Here is a 17,500-nt window from a genome sequence, read left to right as displayed (position 1 = left end):
CACTCTCACACACACTCACTCACACTGTCACTCTCTCTCTCTCTCTCTCACACACACACACTCACTCTCACACTCACACTCTCACACTCACACTCTCACACTCACACTCTCACACACACTCTCACTCTCACACACCCTCACTCTCACTCTCACACTCAACCTCTCACTCTCACACTCACTCTCACACTCACTCTCACACTCACACTCACACTCACTCTCACACTCACTCTCACTCTCACACTCACTCTCACACTCACTCTCACACTCACACTCACACTCACACTCCCTCTCACTCTCACACTCACTCTCACACTCACTCTCACACTCACTCTCACACTCACTCTCACTCTCCCTCTCACACTCACACTCACACTCACTCTCACACTCACTCTCACACTCACTCTCACACTCACTCTCACACTCACTCTCACACTCACACCCTCACCCTCACTCTCACACACACACACACTCTCTCTCTCACACACAAACACACACACACACACTCACACTCACACTCTCACACACACTCTCTCACTCACACTCTCACACTCACACACACACTCTCACACTCACACTCACTCTTACACTCACACTCTCACACAACACTCACACTCACACTCTCACACACACTCACTCTCACACACACACTCACACTCACTCTCACACACTCTCACACCCTCACTCTCACACACACACTCTCTCACTCACACTCTCTCACTCACACTCTCTCACTCACACTCTCTCACTCACACTCTCTCACTCACACTCGCTCACTCACACACACACACACACGCGTTGCTTTACCAGTACACCTTCCTGGCCTTCTGAATGCTGGTCACCGTCTGCACTTCTTTCAGTGTCTGTTTGGTCTTTTTCTCAGCAGATTTTGAAGGCCTTGAATCAAGACAAAAAAAACAGAGTCATTCAACAAAGCCGCAGGCGATAATAAACACACTCTCGTCTCTTCTCACCTTTTGTGCCGCTTCACGGTTTTCTGCTCTTTCTTGGCGGCGCTTCTCTTGCAGTCGTAGTACCTGTGGAGAGATGGATGCGTCCGTGAACGAGTTGCTCAGCATCAGCTCACAAGCAAGGCAAGGCAAGTTTATTTATATAGCACATTTCATACACAATGGCAATTCAAAGTGCTTTACATAGAAGAAATTAAAATAATCAAAACAAGTAAGAATAATTAAAACAGTTTAGAATAAAAAATCAAATAAAGTAGTACTGGTCCACCCCTATCTGAGATGGAAGAGATTGAGCCGGTTTACGGTGCATCTGGACCTCTAGCCCAGGGACGTACTCTGCTGGGGTGGTGCTACACCAGTAATGCCCAGCGGGGGCCCCCACAGATCACGCTTCGTGTGCGCTTGTCTGCTGCCGTTCCCCCTAACCACGCTCTCAGCGACTTCTTATACAGCAGTATAACTTACTCCTTCACTCGCCTCATCGGAGTGAAGACTCTCCCGCTCTCCTTCAAAATCTCTTCCAGAGATTATAAAAATAAATAAATTAGAAATTAGAAAACAAACAAAGACAAAACCAGTACAGTAAAAACAGTCGGACGGACAGTGGCACAGTGCTCATTCAGTAAATGCATAGCTAAACAGATGTGTTTTAAATCTGGATTTGAAAGTGACTACTGTAGGAGCGCATCTGATCTCCTCTGGAAGCTGGTCCAGCATAATAGCTAAAAGCAGACTCTCCATGCTTAGAGCGAACCCTTGGTATTTCTAGCTGATGTGATCCTAATGATCTGAGTGATCTGTTAGGTTTATATTCAGTGAGCATATCTGCAATATATTGAGGTCCTAGCCCATTGAATGATTTATATACCAGTAATAATACTTTAAAATCAATCCTAAATGTAACTGGGAGCCAGTGTAAAGACCTGAGGACTGGTGTGATGTTTTAATATTTTCTGGTTCTGCTCAGGATTCTGGCAGCAGCGTTCTGTATGAGCTGCCACTGTCTTATGGTCTTTTTAGGAAGGCCAGTGAGGAGTCCATTACAATAATCCACCCTGCTGGTGATAAAAGCATGCACAAGTTTCTCTAAGTCTTGATTGGAAACAAAGCATCTAATTCTTGCAATATTTTTCAGATGATAGTATGCTGATTTAGTTATTGCTTTGACATGACTACTGAAACTAAGGTCTGACTCTAGAGACACACCAAGATTCCTGACTTGATTTTTAGTTGTTAGACCCTTAGCGTCAAGGTATGCATTCACCTTGAGAACTTCCTCTTTGTTTCCAACGCAATGACTTCAGTTTTGCCTTTGTTTAACTGAAGAAAGTTTTGGCACATCCAACCGTTTACTTCATCGATGCATTGGCACAGGGAGTCAATGGGGCTGTAGTCGTTAGGCGATAGGGCTAAGTAGAGCTGTGTGTGTGTGTGTGTGTGTGTGTGTGTGTGTGTGTGTGTGTGTGTGGTGTGTGTGTGTGTGTGTGTGTATGTAGAGCTGTGTGTCGTCTGCATAGCTGTGGTAAGAGATTCGGTTCTTTCTCATTATTTGGCTCATTGGGAGCATGTACAGGTTGAACAGGAGTGGTGCAAGATTGAGCCTTGAGGGACTCCGCATGTCATGGATGTCCACTCAGACTTATGTCTCCTATACTCACATAATAACCTCTCCTTCTAAGTATGACCTGAACCATTTTAGGACTATCCAGAAAGCCCCACCCAGTTTTTCAGCGTGTCAAGAAGTAATGTCGTGATCGACAGTGTCAATGCAGCACTGAGGTCGAGTAGTACCAGCACTGATAATTTGCCTGTATCAGCATTTTAAGCGAATATCGTTTATTATCTTTATGAGCGCTGTCTCTGTGCTGTGATGCGATCGGAAACCAGATTGAAAATTGGATTCACAGCGTTCACACCAACACTCACTTCTTTGCGTTGGCGTAGGCCGAGAGATTCAGATCCACGTCCACCAGAACCGGTTTGTCCCTGTCCAGTTTTCCTCTCGGCCCGCTCTCCCGGCTCTTGCTCTTCCTGCCCTTCAGCGGCGCTGGTTCCTCAGAGGTCCTGCTGGAGTCCGTGTGTCCCGGCTCTCCGTCCTCTGGAGCCACATACGGGTTTCTGAGGGACAGAGGAGGAGCGAGCGAGCGCTGTGGTCATGTGATCACACGTGTGTGTGTGTGTGTGTCACCTGAGCAGCATGGTCATGTGATCGTGTGTGTGTGTGTGTGTGTGTCACCTGAGCAGCATGGTCATGTGATGTGTGTCACCTCAGCAGCATGGTCATGTGATCGTGTGTGTGTGTCACCTGAGCAGCATGGTCATGTGATCGTGTGTGTGTGTGTGTGTGTCACCTCAGCAGCATGGTCATGTGATTGCTCTGCAGCTTCAGCTCTTTGATGGCGCAGGCCACGGGATCTCCGGCCGCTTGAGCTTCCTTCACGATCTGCCCGATCTCCGCCCAGTCCACCTGATTGGCCAGCGCACTGCGCACCACCGTCAGCGCGCGCTCCACCGTCGACAGGTTCATCTCCACCAGCTCTCCCTTCAGCCGGTCCACCTCCTGCACACACACACACGCATGCACAGACACACACACGCACACACACACACACACACACGCACGCACACACACACACGCACGCACACACACACACGCGCATGTTCAGCAGACTGACTTCATACAGCAGACATATTCTCTTCTCTTCTGATACCAATCTTTCATTTGAAAGTCACGTGTCTAGTATCTGTAAAACTGCATTCTTCCATCTTAAAAATAAGTCTAAATTACGCCATATGCTCTCATTGACAAATGCGGAACAATTAGTTCATGCGTTCATGAGCTCAAGGCTAGATTATTGTAATGCTCTACTGGGTGGTTGCCCTGCACGCTTAATAAACAAACTCCAGCTGGTCCAAAACGCAGCAGCTCGAGTTCTTACCAGAACCAGGAAGTATGACCATATAAGCCCGGTTCTGTCAACACTGCATTGGCTCCCTATTAAACATCGTATACATTTTAAAATATTGCTGATTACTTACAAAGCACTAAATGGTTTAGCTCCCAGTGCTTGAGCGAGCTGTTAACGCATTATAGTCCGTCACGTCTATGTGTCAGAACCACTCGCGTCAAAAGAATGACTTTCGTCCCATAGCTTTAACCTCGATTGTAATGAAATCAAAATGTTTTGAAAAATGTGTTGCGTCTATACTCATGAAGGATGTTGAGTCAGAGTTAGATGTGTATGAGGTGAGATGTGTGTGTGTGTGAGGTGAGTGTGTGTGTGTGAGGTGTGGTGTGTGTGTGTGAGGTGAGATGTGTGTGTGTGTGAGGTGAGTGTGTGTGTGTCAGGTGAGATGTGTGTGAGGTGAGATGTGTGTGTGTGTGTGTGAGGTGAGTGTGTGTGTGTGAGGTGTGTGTGTGTGTGTGTGAGGTGTGTGTGTGTGTGTGTGTGTGTGTGTGTGAGGTGAGTGTGTGTGTGTGTGTGAGGTGAGATGTGTGTGAGGTGAGATGTGTGTGTGTGAGGTGAGTGTGTGTGTGTGTGTGTGTGTGTGAGGTGAGATGTGTGTGAGGTGAGATGTGTGTGTGTGTGTGAGGTGTGGTGTGTGTGAGGTGAGTGTGTGTGAGGTGAGTGTGTGTGTGTGTGTGTGTGTGAGGTGTGGTGTGTGTGAGGTGAGATGTGTGTGTGAGGTGTGGTGTGTGTGAGGTGAGTGTGTGTGTGTGAGGTGAGTGTGTGTGTGTGAGGTGAGGTGTGTGTGAGGTGAGATGTGTTTGTGTGTGTGAGGTGTGGTGTGTGTGTGTGTGTGTGAGGTGTGTGTGAGGTGTGGTGTGTGTGAGGTGAGAGTGTGTGTGTGTGAGGTGTGTGTGAGGTGAGATGTGTGTGTGTGAGGTGAGTGTGTGTGTGTGAGGTGAGATGTGTGTGTGTGTGAGGTGAGTGTGTGTGTGTGTGTGAGGTGAGATGTGTGTGTGTGTGAGGTGAGTGTGTGTGTGTGAGGTGAGATGTGTGTGAGGTGAGATGTGTGTGTGTGTGTGTGAGGTGTGGTGTGTGTGAGGTGAGTGTGTGTGTGTGAGGTGAGTGTGTGTGTGTGTGTGTGTGTGTGTGTGTGAGGTGTGGTGTGTGTGAGGTGAGTGTGTGTGTGTGAGGTGAGTGTGTGTGTGTGTGTGTGTGTGTGTGTGTGTGTGGCCTGGTAAACCCTACGTTATGGGGACAAAATGTCCCCACAAGGATGGCAATATCCGAAATCCTTGTTCGTGTGGGGACATTTTTTGGTCCCCATGAGGAAATCAGCTTATAAATCATACTAAGTGATGTTGTTTGAAAATGTAAAAATGCAGAATGTTTCCTGTGATGGGTAGGTTTAGGGATAGGGTTAGTGTAAGGGAATAGAATATACAGTCTGTACAGTATAAAAATCATTATGTCTATGGAAAGTCCCCATAAAACATGAAAACACAACATGTGTGTGTGAGGTGTGGTGTGTGTGTGTGAGGTGTGGTGTGTGTGTGTGTGTGTGTGTGAGGTGAGATGTGGGTGAGGTGAGATGTGTGTGTGTGTGAGGTGTGGTGTGTGTGAGTTGAGTGTGTGTGTGTGTGTGTGAGAGGTGAGTGTGTGTGTGTGTGTGTGTGTGTGAGGTGAGTGTGTGTGTGTGTGTGTGTGAGGTGAGGTGTGGTGTGTGTGAGGTGAGTGTGTGTGTGTGTGTGAGGTGAGTGTGTGTGTGTGTGTGTGAGGTGAGGTGTGGTGTGTGTGAGGTGAGTGTGTGTGTGTGTGTGAGGTGAGTGTGTGTGTGTGAGGTGAGATGTGTGTGAGGTGAGATGTGTGTGTGTGTGTGTGAGGTGTGGTGTGTGTGAGGTGAGTGTGTGTGTGTGAGGTGAGTGTGTGTGTGTGTGTGTGTGTGTGTGTGTGAGGTGTGGTGTGTGTGAGGTGAGTGTGTGTGTGTGAGGTGAGTGTGTGTGTGTGTGTGTGTGTGTGTGTGTGTGTGTGTGGCCTGGTAAACCCTACGTTATGGGGACAAAATGTCCCCACAAGGATGGCAATATCCGAAATCCTTGTTCGTGTGGGGACATTTTTTGGTCCCCATGAGGAAATCAGCTTATAAATCATACTAAGTGATGTTGTTTGAAAATGTAAAAATGCAGAATGTTTCCTGTGATGGGTAGGTTTAGGGATAGGGTTAGTGTAAGGGAATAGAATATACAGTCTGTACAGTATAAAAATCATTATGTCTATGGAAAGTCCCCATAAAACATGAAAACACAACATGTGTGTGTGAGGTGTGGTGTGTGTGTGTGAGGTGTGGTGTGTGTGTGTGTGTGTGTGTGAGGTGAGATGTGGGTGAGGTGAGATGTGTGTGTGTGTGAGGTGTGGTGTGTGTGAGTTGAGTGTGTGTGTGTGTGTGTGAGAGGTGAGTGTGTGTGTGTGTGTGTGTGTGTGAGGTGAGTGTGTGTGTGTGTGTGTGTGAGGTGAGGTGTGGTGTGTGTGAGGTGAGTGTGTGTGTGTGAGGTGAGTGTGTGTGTGTGTGTGTGTGTGTGTGTGTGAGGTGTGGTGTGTGTGAGGTGAGTGTGTGTGTGTGAGGTGAGTGTGTGTGTGTGTGTGTGTGTGTGTGTGTGTGTGGCCTGGTAAACCCTACGTTATGGGGACAAAATGTCCCCACAAGGATGGCAATATCCGAAATCCTTGTTCGTGTGGGGACATTTTTTGGTCCCCATGAGGAAATCAGCTTATAAATCATACTAAGTGATGTTGTTTGAAAATGTAAAAATGCAGAATGTTTCCTGTGATGGGTAGGTTTAGGGATAGGGTTAGTGTAAGGGAATAGAATATACAGTCTGTACAGTATAAAAATCATTATGTCTATGGAAAGTCCCCATAAAACATGAAAACACAACATGTGTGTGTGAGGTGTGGTGTGTGTGTGTGAGGTGTGGTGTGTGTGTGTGTGTGTGTGTGAGGTGAGATGTGGGTGAGGTGAGATGTGTGTGTGTGTGAGGTGTGGTGTGTGTGAGTTGAGTGTGTGTGTGTGTGTGTGAGAGGTGAGTGTGTGTGTGTGTGTGTGTGTGTGAGGTGAGTGTGTGTGTGTGTGTGTGTGAGGTGAGGTGTGGTGTGTGTGAGGTGAGTGTGTGTGTGTGTGTGAGGTGAGTGTGTGTGTGAGGTGTGGTGTGTGTGTGTGTGTGTGTGTGAGGTGAGATGTGGGTGAGGTGAGATGTGTGTGTGTGTGAGGTGTGGTGTGTGTGAGTTGAGTGTGTGTGTGTGTGTGTGAGAGGTGAGTGTGTGTGTGTGTGTGTGTGTGTGTGTGTGAGGTGAGTGTGTGTGTGTGTGTGTGTGAGGTGAGGTGTGGTGTGTGTGAGGTGAGTGTGTGTGTGTGTGTGAGGTGAGTGTGTGTGTGAGGTGAGTGTGAGGTGTGGTGTGTGTGTGTGTGTGTGTGAGGTGTGGTGTGTGTGTGAGGTGAGTGTGTGTGTGAGGTGTGGTGAGTGTGTGTGTGTGTGTGAGGACTGGCCTGCGCCTGATGAAGAGCCTCCAGCCGCTGCTCATGGTCTCGCCGCACGTTCTCCAGCTTCTTCAGCGCCTGCTTCTCCTGCTGAAGCGCCTTCATGTCCAGCTTCTGGCCCTCCATCTTAGAGAAGAACTCATCCACCGCCTGAACCCGGCAGAGATGTCCACACACACATTAACACAATGTTATTTTTATTTAGTACTTGCCCTTCAGAAGATACTGTAAGAGATTTTTCACAAGACAAAATAATAATAATTTCTATTCTATTCCATCCTCCTGGCTCTTCATAACACCTTTGCTTCTGTAATAGTTGTGTTTGAGTCCCTCGGATCTCAGCTTCACACACACACACACACACACACACACACGGTCAGGGTCATGTGTGTCAGTGCAGTTATTACTGTGTCTTGTGGAATAGACGTAAGCATCAGTTACGAGGAACAGCTTCATCAGGGCAGGACTAGAGAAAAACTCAGTTCTGTGTTTATGATGCTCTTATTCTCAGTCGATGGTCAGCGCGTGTGTGTGTGTGTGTTCACTACTCACTCCTCCGGGTGTGTGTGTGTGTGTGTGTTCACTACTCACTCCTCCGGGTGTGTGTGTGTGTGTGTGTGTGTGTTCACTACTCACTCCTCCGGGTGTGTGTGTGTGTGTGTGTTCACTACTCACTCCTCCGGGTGTGTGTGTGTGTGTGTGTTCACTACTCACTCCTCCGAGTGTGTGTGTGTGTTCACTACTCACTCCTCCGGGTGTGTGTGTGTGTGTGTTCACTACTCACTCCTCCGGGTGTGTGTGTGTGTGTGTGTGTTCACTACTCACTCCTCCGGGTGTGTGTGTGTGTGTGTGTGTTCACTACTCACTCCTCCGGGTGTGTGTGTGTGTGTGTGTTCACTACTCACTCCTCCGGGTGTGTGTGTGTGTGTGTGTGTTCACTACTCACTCCTCCGGGTGTGTGTGTGTGTGTGTGTTCACTACTCACTCCTCCGGGTGTGTGTGTGTGTGTGTGTTCACTACTCACTCCTCCGAGTGTGTGTGTGTGTTCACTACTCACTCCTCCGGGTGTGTGTGTGTGTGTGTTCACTACTCACTCCTCCGGGTGTGTGTGTGTGTGTGTGTGTTCACTACTCACTCCTCCGGGTGTGTGTGTGTGTGTGTGTGTTCACTACTCACTCCTCCGGGTGTGTGTGTGTGTGTGTGTTCACTACTCACTCCTCCGGGTGTGTGTGTGTGTTCACTACTCACTCCTCCGAGTGTGTGTGTGTGTGTTCACTACTCACTCCTCCGGGTGTGTGTGTGTGTGTGTTCACTACTCACTCCTCTAAGTGTGTGTGTGTGTTCACTACTCACTCCTCCGAGTGTGTGTGTGTGTGTTCACTACTCACTCCTCCGGGTGTGTGTGTGTGTGTGTTCACTACTCACTCCTCTAAGTGTGTGTGTGTGTGTTCACTACTCACTCCTCCGAGTGTGTGTGTGTGTTCACTACTCACTCCTCCGAGTGTGTGTGTGTGTGTTCACTACTCACTCCTCCGGGTGTGTGTGTGTGTGTGTTCACTACTCACTCCTCTAAGTGTGTGTGTGTGTGTGTTCACTACTCACTCCTCCGAGTGTGTGTGTGTTCACTACTCACTCCTCTAAGTGTGTGTGTGTGTTCACTACTCACTCCTCTGGGTGTGTGTATGTTCACTACTCACTCCTCCGGGTGTGTGTGTGTGTGTGTGTATGTTCACTACTCACTCCTCTAAGTGTGTGTGTGTGTTCACTACTCACTCCTCTGGGTGTGTGTGTGTTCACTACTCACTCCTCTGTGTGTGTGTGTGTGTGTGTGTGTGTGTGTTCACTACTCACTCCTCCGAGTGTGTGTGTGTGTGTGTGTGTTCACTACTCACTCCTCTGTGTGTGTGTGTGTGTGTGTGTTAGGGCTGCACGATTTGGGCCAAAATGATAATCACGATTATTTTTATCAATATTGAGATCACGATTAATTATCACGATTATTTGTTGATTTTAACCAAAACAAATGTTATTGTCACATAGGCTAATTATAACTGCTTTCACATTATGCTACATTCCTGCTAATGTACAACTATGTGCATCAAAATAAAACAGGTCCTCTTATTCACCAAAATTCAGTGCATCTCTTAAAGAATAAATAAAAACAAATAAATCAATAAAGAAAATGTAGCAAAACTTCAACAGGGCACTATTTTACATTGTGTAAATATAAAATAAAAATATAAACTTGCATTGTACCTGCATAATGGATGTGAATAAAACGCACAAAATATACAATCAATAAAAAACAAATATTCCATAACAGAATGTAACCAAATGAGAACATTTCAAGGCAGAACTAAGCACTTAGCACTATGGAAGTTCGATTAATGGATGAAATTCAGAGTCATTGTTATTTGACGCTTAAGAAATGTAAAATGTTGTGGTACAGTGTCAGTGATTAGTCTTACTGCATAAATTGAATCTTATTTAATCCTCCAAAGTGTATGTGCTTGAATTATTTCTACTTATTAAACAATAGTTCAAAACAAGAGTTTGTAGTACTGATTATTGGAGTCCATTAATCGAACTTTCATGCCATATTAATATGTAGTATGTATGTACCAATTTACTAATGCTCACACTCGGTCTCTCACGCGCACCGTCACTCGGTCTCTCTCGCGCGCAGACACAATCGGTCTCTCTCGCGCGCTGTCGCTCGTACGCAGACACACTCGGTATCTCTCGCGCACTTTCGAGCGCGCTCTTGGACACTCGGTCTCTCGTGCACTGTCGCTCGCTCGCAGACGGTCTCTCTCGCGCACTCGGGCTCATGGAGGCACGTGATCAGACAGTGGTTTACGGAGCGCTAGATTGGCTTTACAAAAAAAAAAAACCCTTTGATACGGAGTGTTCTGTGAATGTAATGATGCATTTTAAATATCGCTCGGTCACGCGAATTTGATCGTGGGAAGCCAAAATCGCGATCGTGATTAAAATTCGATTAATCGTGCAGCCCTAGTGTGTGTGTGTGTGTTCACTACTCACTCCTCTAAGTGTGTGTGTGTGTGTGTTCACTACTAAATCCTCCGGGTGTGTGTGTGTGTGTGTGTTCACTACTCACTCCTCCGGGTGTGTGTGTGTGTTCACTACTCACTCCTCTAAGTGTGTGTGTGTGTGTGTTCACTACTCACTCCTCTGTGTGTGTGTGTGTGTGTGTTCACTACTCACTCCTCCGAGTGTGTGTGTGTGTTCACTACTCACTCCTCCGGGTGTGTGTGTGTGTTCACTACTCACTCCTCCGGGTGTGTGTGTGTGTTCACTACTCACTCCTCTAAGTGTGTGTGTGTGTGTTCACTACTCACTCCTCTGGGTGTGTGTGTGTTCACTACTCACTCCTCCGGGTGTGTGTGTGTGTGTTCACTACTCACTCCTCCGGGTGTGTGTGTGTGTGTGTTCACTACTCACTCCTCCGGGTGTGTGTGTGTGTTCACTACTCACTCCTCCGGGTGTGTGTGTGTGTGTGTGTGTTCACTACTCACTCCTCCGGGTGTGTGTGTGTTCACTACTCACTCCTCCGGGTGTGTGTGTGTGTTCACTACTCACTCCTCCGGGTGTGTGTGTGTGTGTTCACTACTCACTCCTCCGGGTGTGTTCACTACTCACTCCTCTGTGTGTGTGTGTGTGTGTTCACTACTCACTCCTCCGGGTGTGTTCACTACTCACTCCTCTGTGTGTGTGTGTGTGTGTTCACTACTCACTCCTCCGGGTGTGTTCACTACTCACTCCTCTGTGTGTGTGTGTGTGTGTGTTCACTACTCACTCCTCTAAGTGTGTGTGTGTGTGTTCACTACTCACTCCTCTGGGTGTGTGTGTGTTCACTACTCACTCCTCTGTGTGTGTGTGTGTGTGTGTGTGTTCACTACTCACTCCTCCGAGTGTGTGTGTGTGTTCACTACTCACTCCTCTGGGTGTGTGTGTGTGTTCACTACTCACTCCTCCGGGTGTGTGTGTGTGTTAACTACTCACTCCTCTAAGTGTGTGTGTGTGTTTACTACTCACTCCTCTGGGTGTGTGTGTTGTTACGACCCTGTGTTCTGCTTGCTCGCCTGCTGGTGGCGGTGTTGCTCTGAGAGAGCGTGGGAGATCGCACACACCTGCTTCCTCCGATCATCTTTGATTATGAAGAGGATAAAACCTTGGATTGAACATCTCATCTTCACTTCGTCCAGGGGGACTGACAGCCTCTGGCGAAGTCATTCGAACCTTTTGATTTACAGCCCATACCAACCTTCTTTTACTCCCCAACCGGATTATGATTTTGACCCTTTTGATTTGAAACCCTAGACTTTGTTATATTCAGTTTATTGTGATTTTTGAGGACGAATAAAATCTTGCAAGTCATTTTCGGTGTACTTGTTTACTTTATGTACGGCCGAAACGAGCTGGCCGTAACATAAATTGGAGTCTCGTCCGCGATCCTATTGGGGTAGGAAACGTTGGTAAGTATGGGTTGTATGTGTGTATGTTTTTGTGAATGGTTACCTTTATAAATGAGAACTCTGGTGAGTTAGAGTGTTTCCAGCTGGATTGTGAATACAATCCTTCCGTCGGAGCACTGTTTGTTGTTTTGTTTTGTTATTTTGCCTTTCTTGTTTTTGGAGGTTATCCTGGGTGGAGATTAACTCTCTGTAGGGGGTACGCTTCCGGACTTTCAGTTTGACTGATAGTTGCGGAGTTCAGCGTTTAATGTCGCCTCGAGCCCGGTACATCTCTGAAGACCAGGTAGGATTTAGTTATTGTTTTTCTGAGTTAGGAGCTGGAGTTCTCTTATATTATAAGTGGTAAATCCATTCTACAAAAAAAAAAAAAAGGGAAAATCGTTGAGATTGCGTGTATAGTGCAGTTTATTTTACGCTTACACTGTGTTTTGACTTGTGGGAAGTCTTTGAAAATTTTGTGAATGAGGTTGCGTATACGGTGACGTAGTTCCTTTTTGAAGCTGTGGCTGGGAATTGTATTTTGAGTAAACAGCGTCTCACGTGTGTTAGCTAGTAGGTTCGATTGTGTTATTGTGTATAAAACATACGAACGAAATGTCTTCGGTGGTCGAGGATTTCTTTGCGTGTCCATCAGAAGCTTTGCTTGAGAGTTGTACAAAGGAGCAGTTGGTGCAAATCGCCGAACGCTTCAGTGTCGATTTTACTTCTCAAGAGAAGAGGCTGAGGGAGACTATGGTGACTACTTTGAAGCGGTCACTTGTTGATAGAGGAGTTATAGAGGTAAGCACAGAGCTAATCACTCCGAGTGAATCGTTTGTGTCTACTCCTGCTGAGGTTTATAGTGAAAGTGAGACGAAATTTCCTGAATTGTCTTTGCAAGAGAAGCAATTGTGTTTAGATGCCGCGAAAATTCGTGCTGAACGAGATGATCGCGCTATGAAAGAGCGAGCGGTAGAAAGAGAATTTGAAGAGAGGAAATTAAATCATCAGTTAGCTATGCGAAGAATGGAGCTTGATTTAGAAGAGAGAACGCTTCAGTTAGAGAAGGAACGTGACGAGAGAGCATTTGAGATAAAAAAGTTGGAGTTAGAATTAGCAGCAAAGACGGCTGAAGCTTCACAAGCGAATGTGCCTCCTGTTCCACAACAGCATGCGAATGCAGGTGAACCTGTGTTTGATGTTCACAGAAATATGAGATTAGTGCCGCCATTTTCTGAAAAGGAAGTGGATAAATATTTCTATCACTTTGAACGTGTTGCTTTATCCATGAAATGGCCGAAAAGCTTTTGGACTTTATTATTACAGTGTGTGTTCACAGGTAAAGCTCAGGAAGTTTATTCTGCACTCTCACTGGAACAGAGTGGTGAGTATGATGTTGTGAAGTCTGCTGTGTTACATGCATATGAACTCGTGCCTGAGGCATATCGTCAGAAATTTAGGACTTTGAGTAAAGCTGATGAATGTACTCATGTTGAGTTTGCAAGAGAAAAAGAGAACTTATTTGATCGTTGGTGCACTTCAATGAAGGTTACAACTAGAGAGCAGTTAAGAGAATTAGTGCTCTTGGAGGAGTTTAAACATTGTGTTCCTCATGCTGTAGCTACGCATCTCACTGAACACAAGGTGAATACACTTTCAGAAGCTGCTATCATGGCTGATGAATTCGTATTAACCCATTGTGAGTCATTCAGTTCAGTCGGTCTTAAAACCAACAATATGAGTAAGTCTAAGTTTTGCGTTCAACCTAAGACAAAGTCTCCTGTGATGAGTAGGAATAGTAAGACAACAGCTGCTGAACATTCTAGTAAACCTGTAGTCTCACGAGACATGGTTTGCTTTTATTGTAAAAAGCCTGGTCATAAAATATCTGACTGTCAGATACTCAAGAGGAAAGAGAGATTGTCGAAACCTGTTGCTTTGGTTTCTACCTCACCATTTACTATTGACACTCGTGATGAGAAAGATCGTCATTTGTCCAGTTCTGGTGATAAATCTGTTGATCAGTGTACAATTTCTTCTGTTGATTATACACCTTTTATCACAGAAGGAAATGTGTCATTGCCTGGTTCAAATGAAACGGTGCCAATACGTCTTCTTCGAGATACAGGGGCTGCGCAGTCGTTTCTGTTAGAGGGAATTTTACCCTTGACTTCTGAAACCGCTACTGGAACTCATGTGTTAGTGCGAGGTTTTGAGATGGGGTTTGTTGAAGTGCCTTTGCATCGAATCCATCTTTCCTCTGCCATTGTATCTGGTGATGTAGTAGTTGGTGTTCGTTCTGCACTTCCAGTCCCTGGGATTACATTTATTCTGGGAAATGATTTAGCTGGTGGGAATGTTTGGGGTTGGAGTGAAGGGGCAGCTCCACCCATAATAGCATCTACACCTAGGAAATCTGATGTTGGAAATTGTAGAGAATTTCCTGATTTGTTTCCAGCTTGTGCAGTTACTCGATCAATGGCTAAACCATTATCTGAAAATCAAGTTGAAGTTCCACTGCATGATACCTTCTTCTATACTGTTCATACAGGTGATTCAGGATCGGATGTATCCAAGAGTCCTGAGCAAGGAGACCTGAAGTCCTGTTCTTCGTTGTCTTCTGACCAGAAAGAATCGACAGTGTTGCGACATGAATCTAACGATACATTAGAGGTTCTGTCCACTCTTGAGAAAACCAATGTTGATCTCTCTGATGTTGATTGTTCTCTGACTTCTTTGTTCCAGATTTCTCGAGAGGATTTGATTAGAGCTCAACAGAGCGACGACAGTCTTAAAACCTTATTCTCTGAAGTAGGGTCTAAGAAGTGTTCTGATCCTCAGTCTTCTTCGTACTTTCTTGATGATGGTCTGCTTTGTCGGAAAGTGGTGTTGCATGAAGATGTTTCTCCTGAACCTAAAATTCAGATTGTGGTTCCTTTTACGATGAGGGAATCCGTGTTGCATTTAGCTCATCAAGGACTTGCTGGTCATACCGGAGTTCGTAAAACGTACGATCGAGTCTTACGACAGTTCTATTGGCCGAAGGTGAAACGAGATGTGGCAAAACATATTCGATCTTGTCATACATGCCAGATCACCGGTAAGCCAAATCAAAAGTTACCTGTTGCTCCGTTGCAACCTATTTCCGTCGGTTCCACTCCTTTTGAGTATTTGGTAGTTGACTGTGTTGGTCCTTTGCCTCGGTCCAAGACTGGTCACCAATACCTTTTAACCATTATGTGTCAGACTACTCGTTATCCGGCTGCTTATCCGTTAAGGTCCATTACTACTAAATCTGTCTTGAAGGCTCTCACTAATTTCATGTCGACCTTTGGAATACCTAAAGTCATTCAATCTGATCAGGGTTCGAACTTTATGTCAAAACAGTTCTCAAAAGCCCTGCGTCAACTTCGAGTGAAACACAATATTTCTAGTGCTTATCATCCACAGAGTCAAGGAGTCCTTGAAAGGTTTCATCAAACCCTGAAGTCCCTTTTGAGGTCATATTGTGTGGAACTCGATGCGGATTGGGAAGAAGGTCTGCCATGGATGTTGTTAGCGATCCGTGAGGTAATCCAAGAAAGTCTTGGGTTTAGCCCAAATGAATTAGTGTTCGGACATGTAGTGCGAGGACCTACAACTGTGTTAGCTGAGGAGTGGCGAATGTCTAAACCTTCTGGAAATATTTCAGATTATGTGAGTGGATTCCGGCGTAGATTATATGAGGCACGAGCTCTTGCTAAAAAGAAATTGAGTAAGTCTCAAATAAAAATGCAACAACGCTTTGACAAGAAAGCTAAATTAAGAGAATTTCAGGTGGATGAACAAGTATTGGCTTTATTGTCTCTAGCTGCAAATCCATTTCAGGCTAAATTTACAGGCCCTTACAAGATAGTTAAACGTCTTTCTGATAATAACTATCTGTTGAATACTCCTGATCGGAGGAAGAAGGTACAAGTATGTCACAGTAATCTGTTGAAATTGTACATAGCTCCTGTTCGTCCCGTTACTGTTAATGTGGTAAACTCTTGTGATTCTTTTCCAGAATTGTCATCTTCCTTTCGTAGCCCGAGTAAGGATTCTTTGGAGAATGCTGATGAGGATGAGAGTTTTCTTTCTCGAGGAAAAGTCGACGGGCGACTTAAGAACTCTGAGATTCTTCTTAATCTGTCCTCTCATCTTTCTTATCTGACAGAGAAGGAGAGGAGTGATGTCACTGAGTTGGTGATGTCATTTCCCTCTCTTTTCCGTGATGTTCCTGGTCGTACATCTATCATAGAACATGATATCGACGTAGGAGCCTCATGTCCTGTTAAACAGAACGCATATCGAGTCAATCCTTTTAAAAGAGATTTGCTGAAACAAGAGGTGAACTATCTACTTGCTCATGATCTGGCTGAATGTAGTTTCAGTTCATGGAGTTCCCCTTGTGTTCTGGTAAATAAATCTGATGGCTCATATCGATTCTGCACAGATTATCGAAAACTAAATTCTGTTACTAAGCCGGATTGCTCCCCTTTGCCTCGAGTTGATGACTGCGTCGATCATGTTGGCTCTGCTCGATATGTTAGTAAGTTCGATCTCCTAAAGGGATATTGGCAGGTGCCGCTGACTTGTCGAGCGAAGGAATTATCCGCCTTCGTCACACCTGATGCTTTCCTGCAGTATACGGTTATGCCTTTCGGAGTGCGAAATGCACCCGCGACGTTCCAGCGTCTCGTAAATCGTATACTGTATGGAATGTCAGGATGTGAGGCATATCTTGACGACGTGGTGTTGTATAATTCCTCCTGGTCTGAACATCTTAACCAGATTAAGGAATTGTTTTCTCGTTTAGCAAAGGCTAATCTGACCATAAACCTCGCTAAATCGGAATTCGCGAAGGCAACCGTTACCTACTTAGGTAAAGTCGTGGGAAACGGTTGTGTAAAGCCTATTGAGACCAAGGTTGAAGCCATTTGTGATTTTCCCGTACCCACCACTCGTCGTGAATTGCGACGGTTTCTCGGTATGGTGGGATATTACCGGGGCTTCTGTGAAAATTTCGCCAGTGTGGTCTCCCCTCTTACCGATTTATTGAGTCCAAAGTTGACTTTTCAGTGGTCTGAGCTCTGTCAACAAGCTTTTGATAATTGTAAAGCGTTGTTGGCGTGTGCCCCTGTTTTAACAGCCCCGGATTTTGAGAAATCTTTTAGCCTTGCAATCGATGCAAGTGCTTGTGGTGCGGGTGCTGTCCTCTTACAGGAGGATTCGAACAAGGTTCTACATCCTGTAAGTTACTTTTCAAAAAAGTTTAATCGACATCAACAGGTATACTCTACCATTGAGAAGGAAGCTCTCGCCCTAGTGTTGGCCGTGCAACATTTTGAGGTATACCTAGGGTCCATCGCTGCACCGATTATCATCTATACGGATCATAATCCGTTGGTTTTCTTGAATCAAATGAGAAATCGAAATCAGCGACTTATGCGATGGAGTCTCATTTTACAACCTTTCCACCTTGAGATTCAACACATTCGAGGAAAAGATAATGTCATAGCTGACACCCTTTCCAGAGCATAACCTAACCTC

At 45.7% G+C, this 17,500-nt stretch overlaps 1 protein-coding gene across 1 annotated transcript in view; it reads right to left on the bottom strand.

Annotated features, from left to right (window-relative positions):
* LOC130071823 (ribosome quality control complex subunit NEMF-like) overlaps nucleotides 1-17,500 on the bottom strand; it is a 46,056-nt gene that overhangs the window by 13,151 nt on the left and 15,405 nt on the right. The window contains exons 11-15 of the mRNA XM_056236713.1: nucleotides 7,461-7,601; nucleotides 3,320-3,528; nucleotides 2,895-3,086; nucleotides 972-1,034; nucleotides 805-894 (exon numbers count right to left, since the gene is read on the bottom strand). Of these exons, the coding sequence (XP_056092688.1) occupies nucleotides 805-894; nucleotides 972-1,034; nucleotides 2,895-3,086; nucleotides 3,320-3,528; nucleotides 7,461-7,601 (695 nt within the window). The remainder of the gene's footprint in view (nucleotides 1-804; nucleotides 895-971; nucleotides 1,035-2,894; nucleotides 3,087-3,319; nucleotides 3,529-7,460; nucleotides 7,602-17,500) is intronic.

This window comes from Rhinichthys klamathensis, unplaced genomic scaffold, assembly GCF_029890125.1.
Source record: "Rhinichthys klamathensis goyatoka isolate OS25496 unplaced genomic scaffold, OSU_Roscu_1.1 h1tg000462l_1, whole genome shotgun sequence".
Taxonomy (NCBI): Eukaryota; Metazoa; Chordata; class Actinopteri; order Cypriniformes; family Leuciscidae; genus Rhinichthys; species Rhinichthys klamathensis.
Note: the sequence above shows the minus strand (reverse complement) of the source record. Positions and strands in the feature narration are given on the sequence as shown.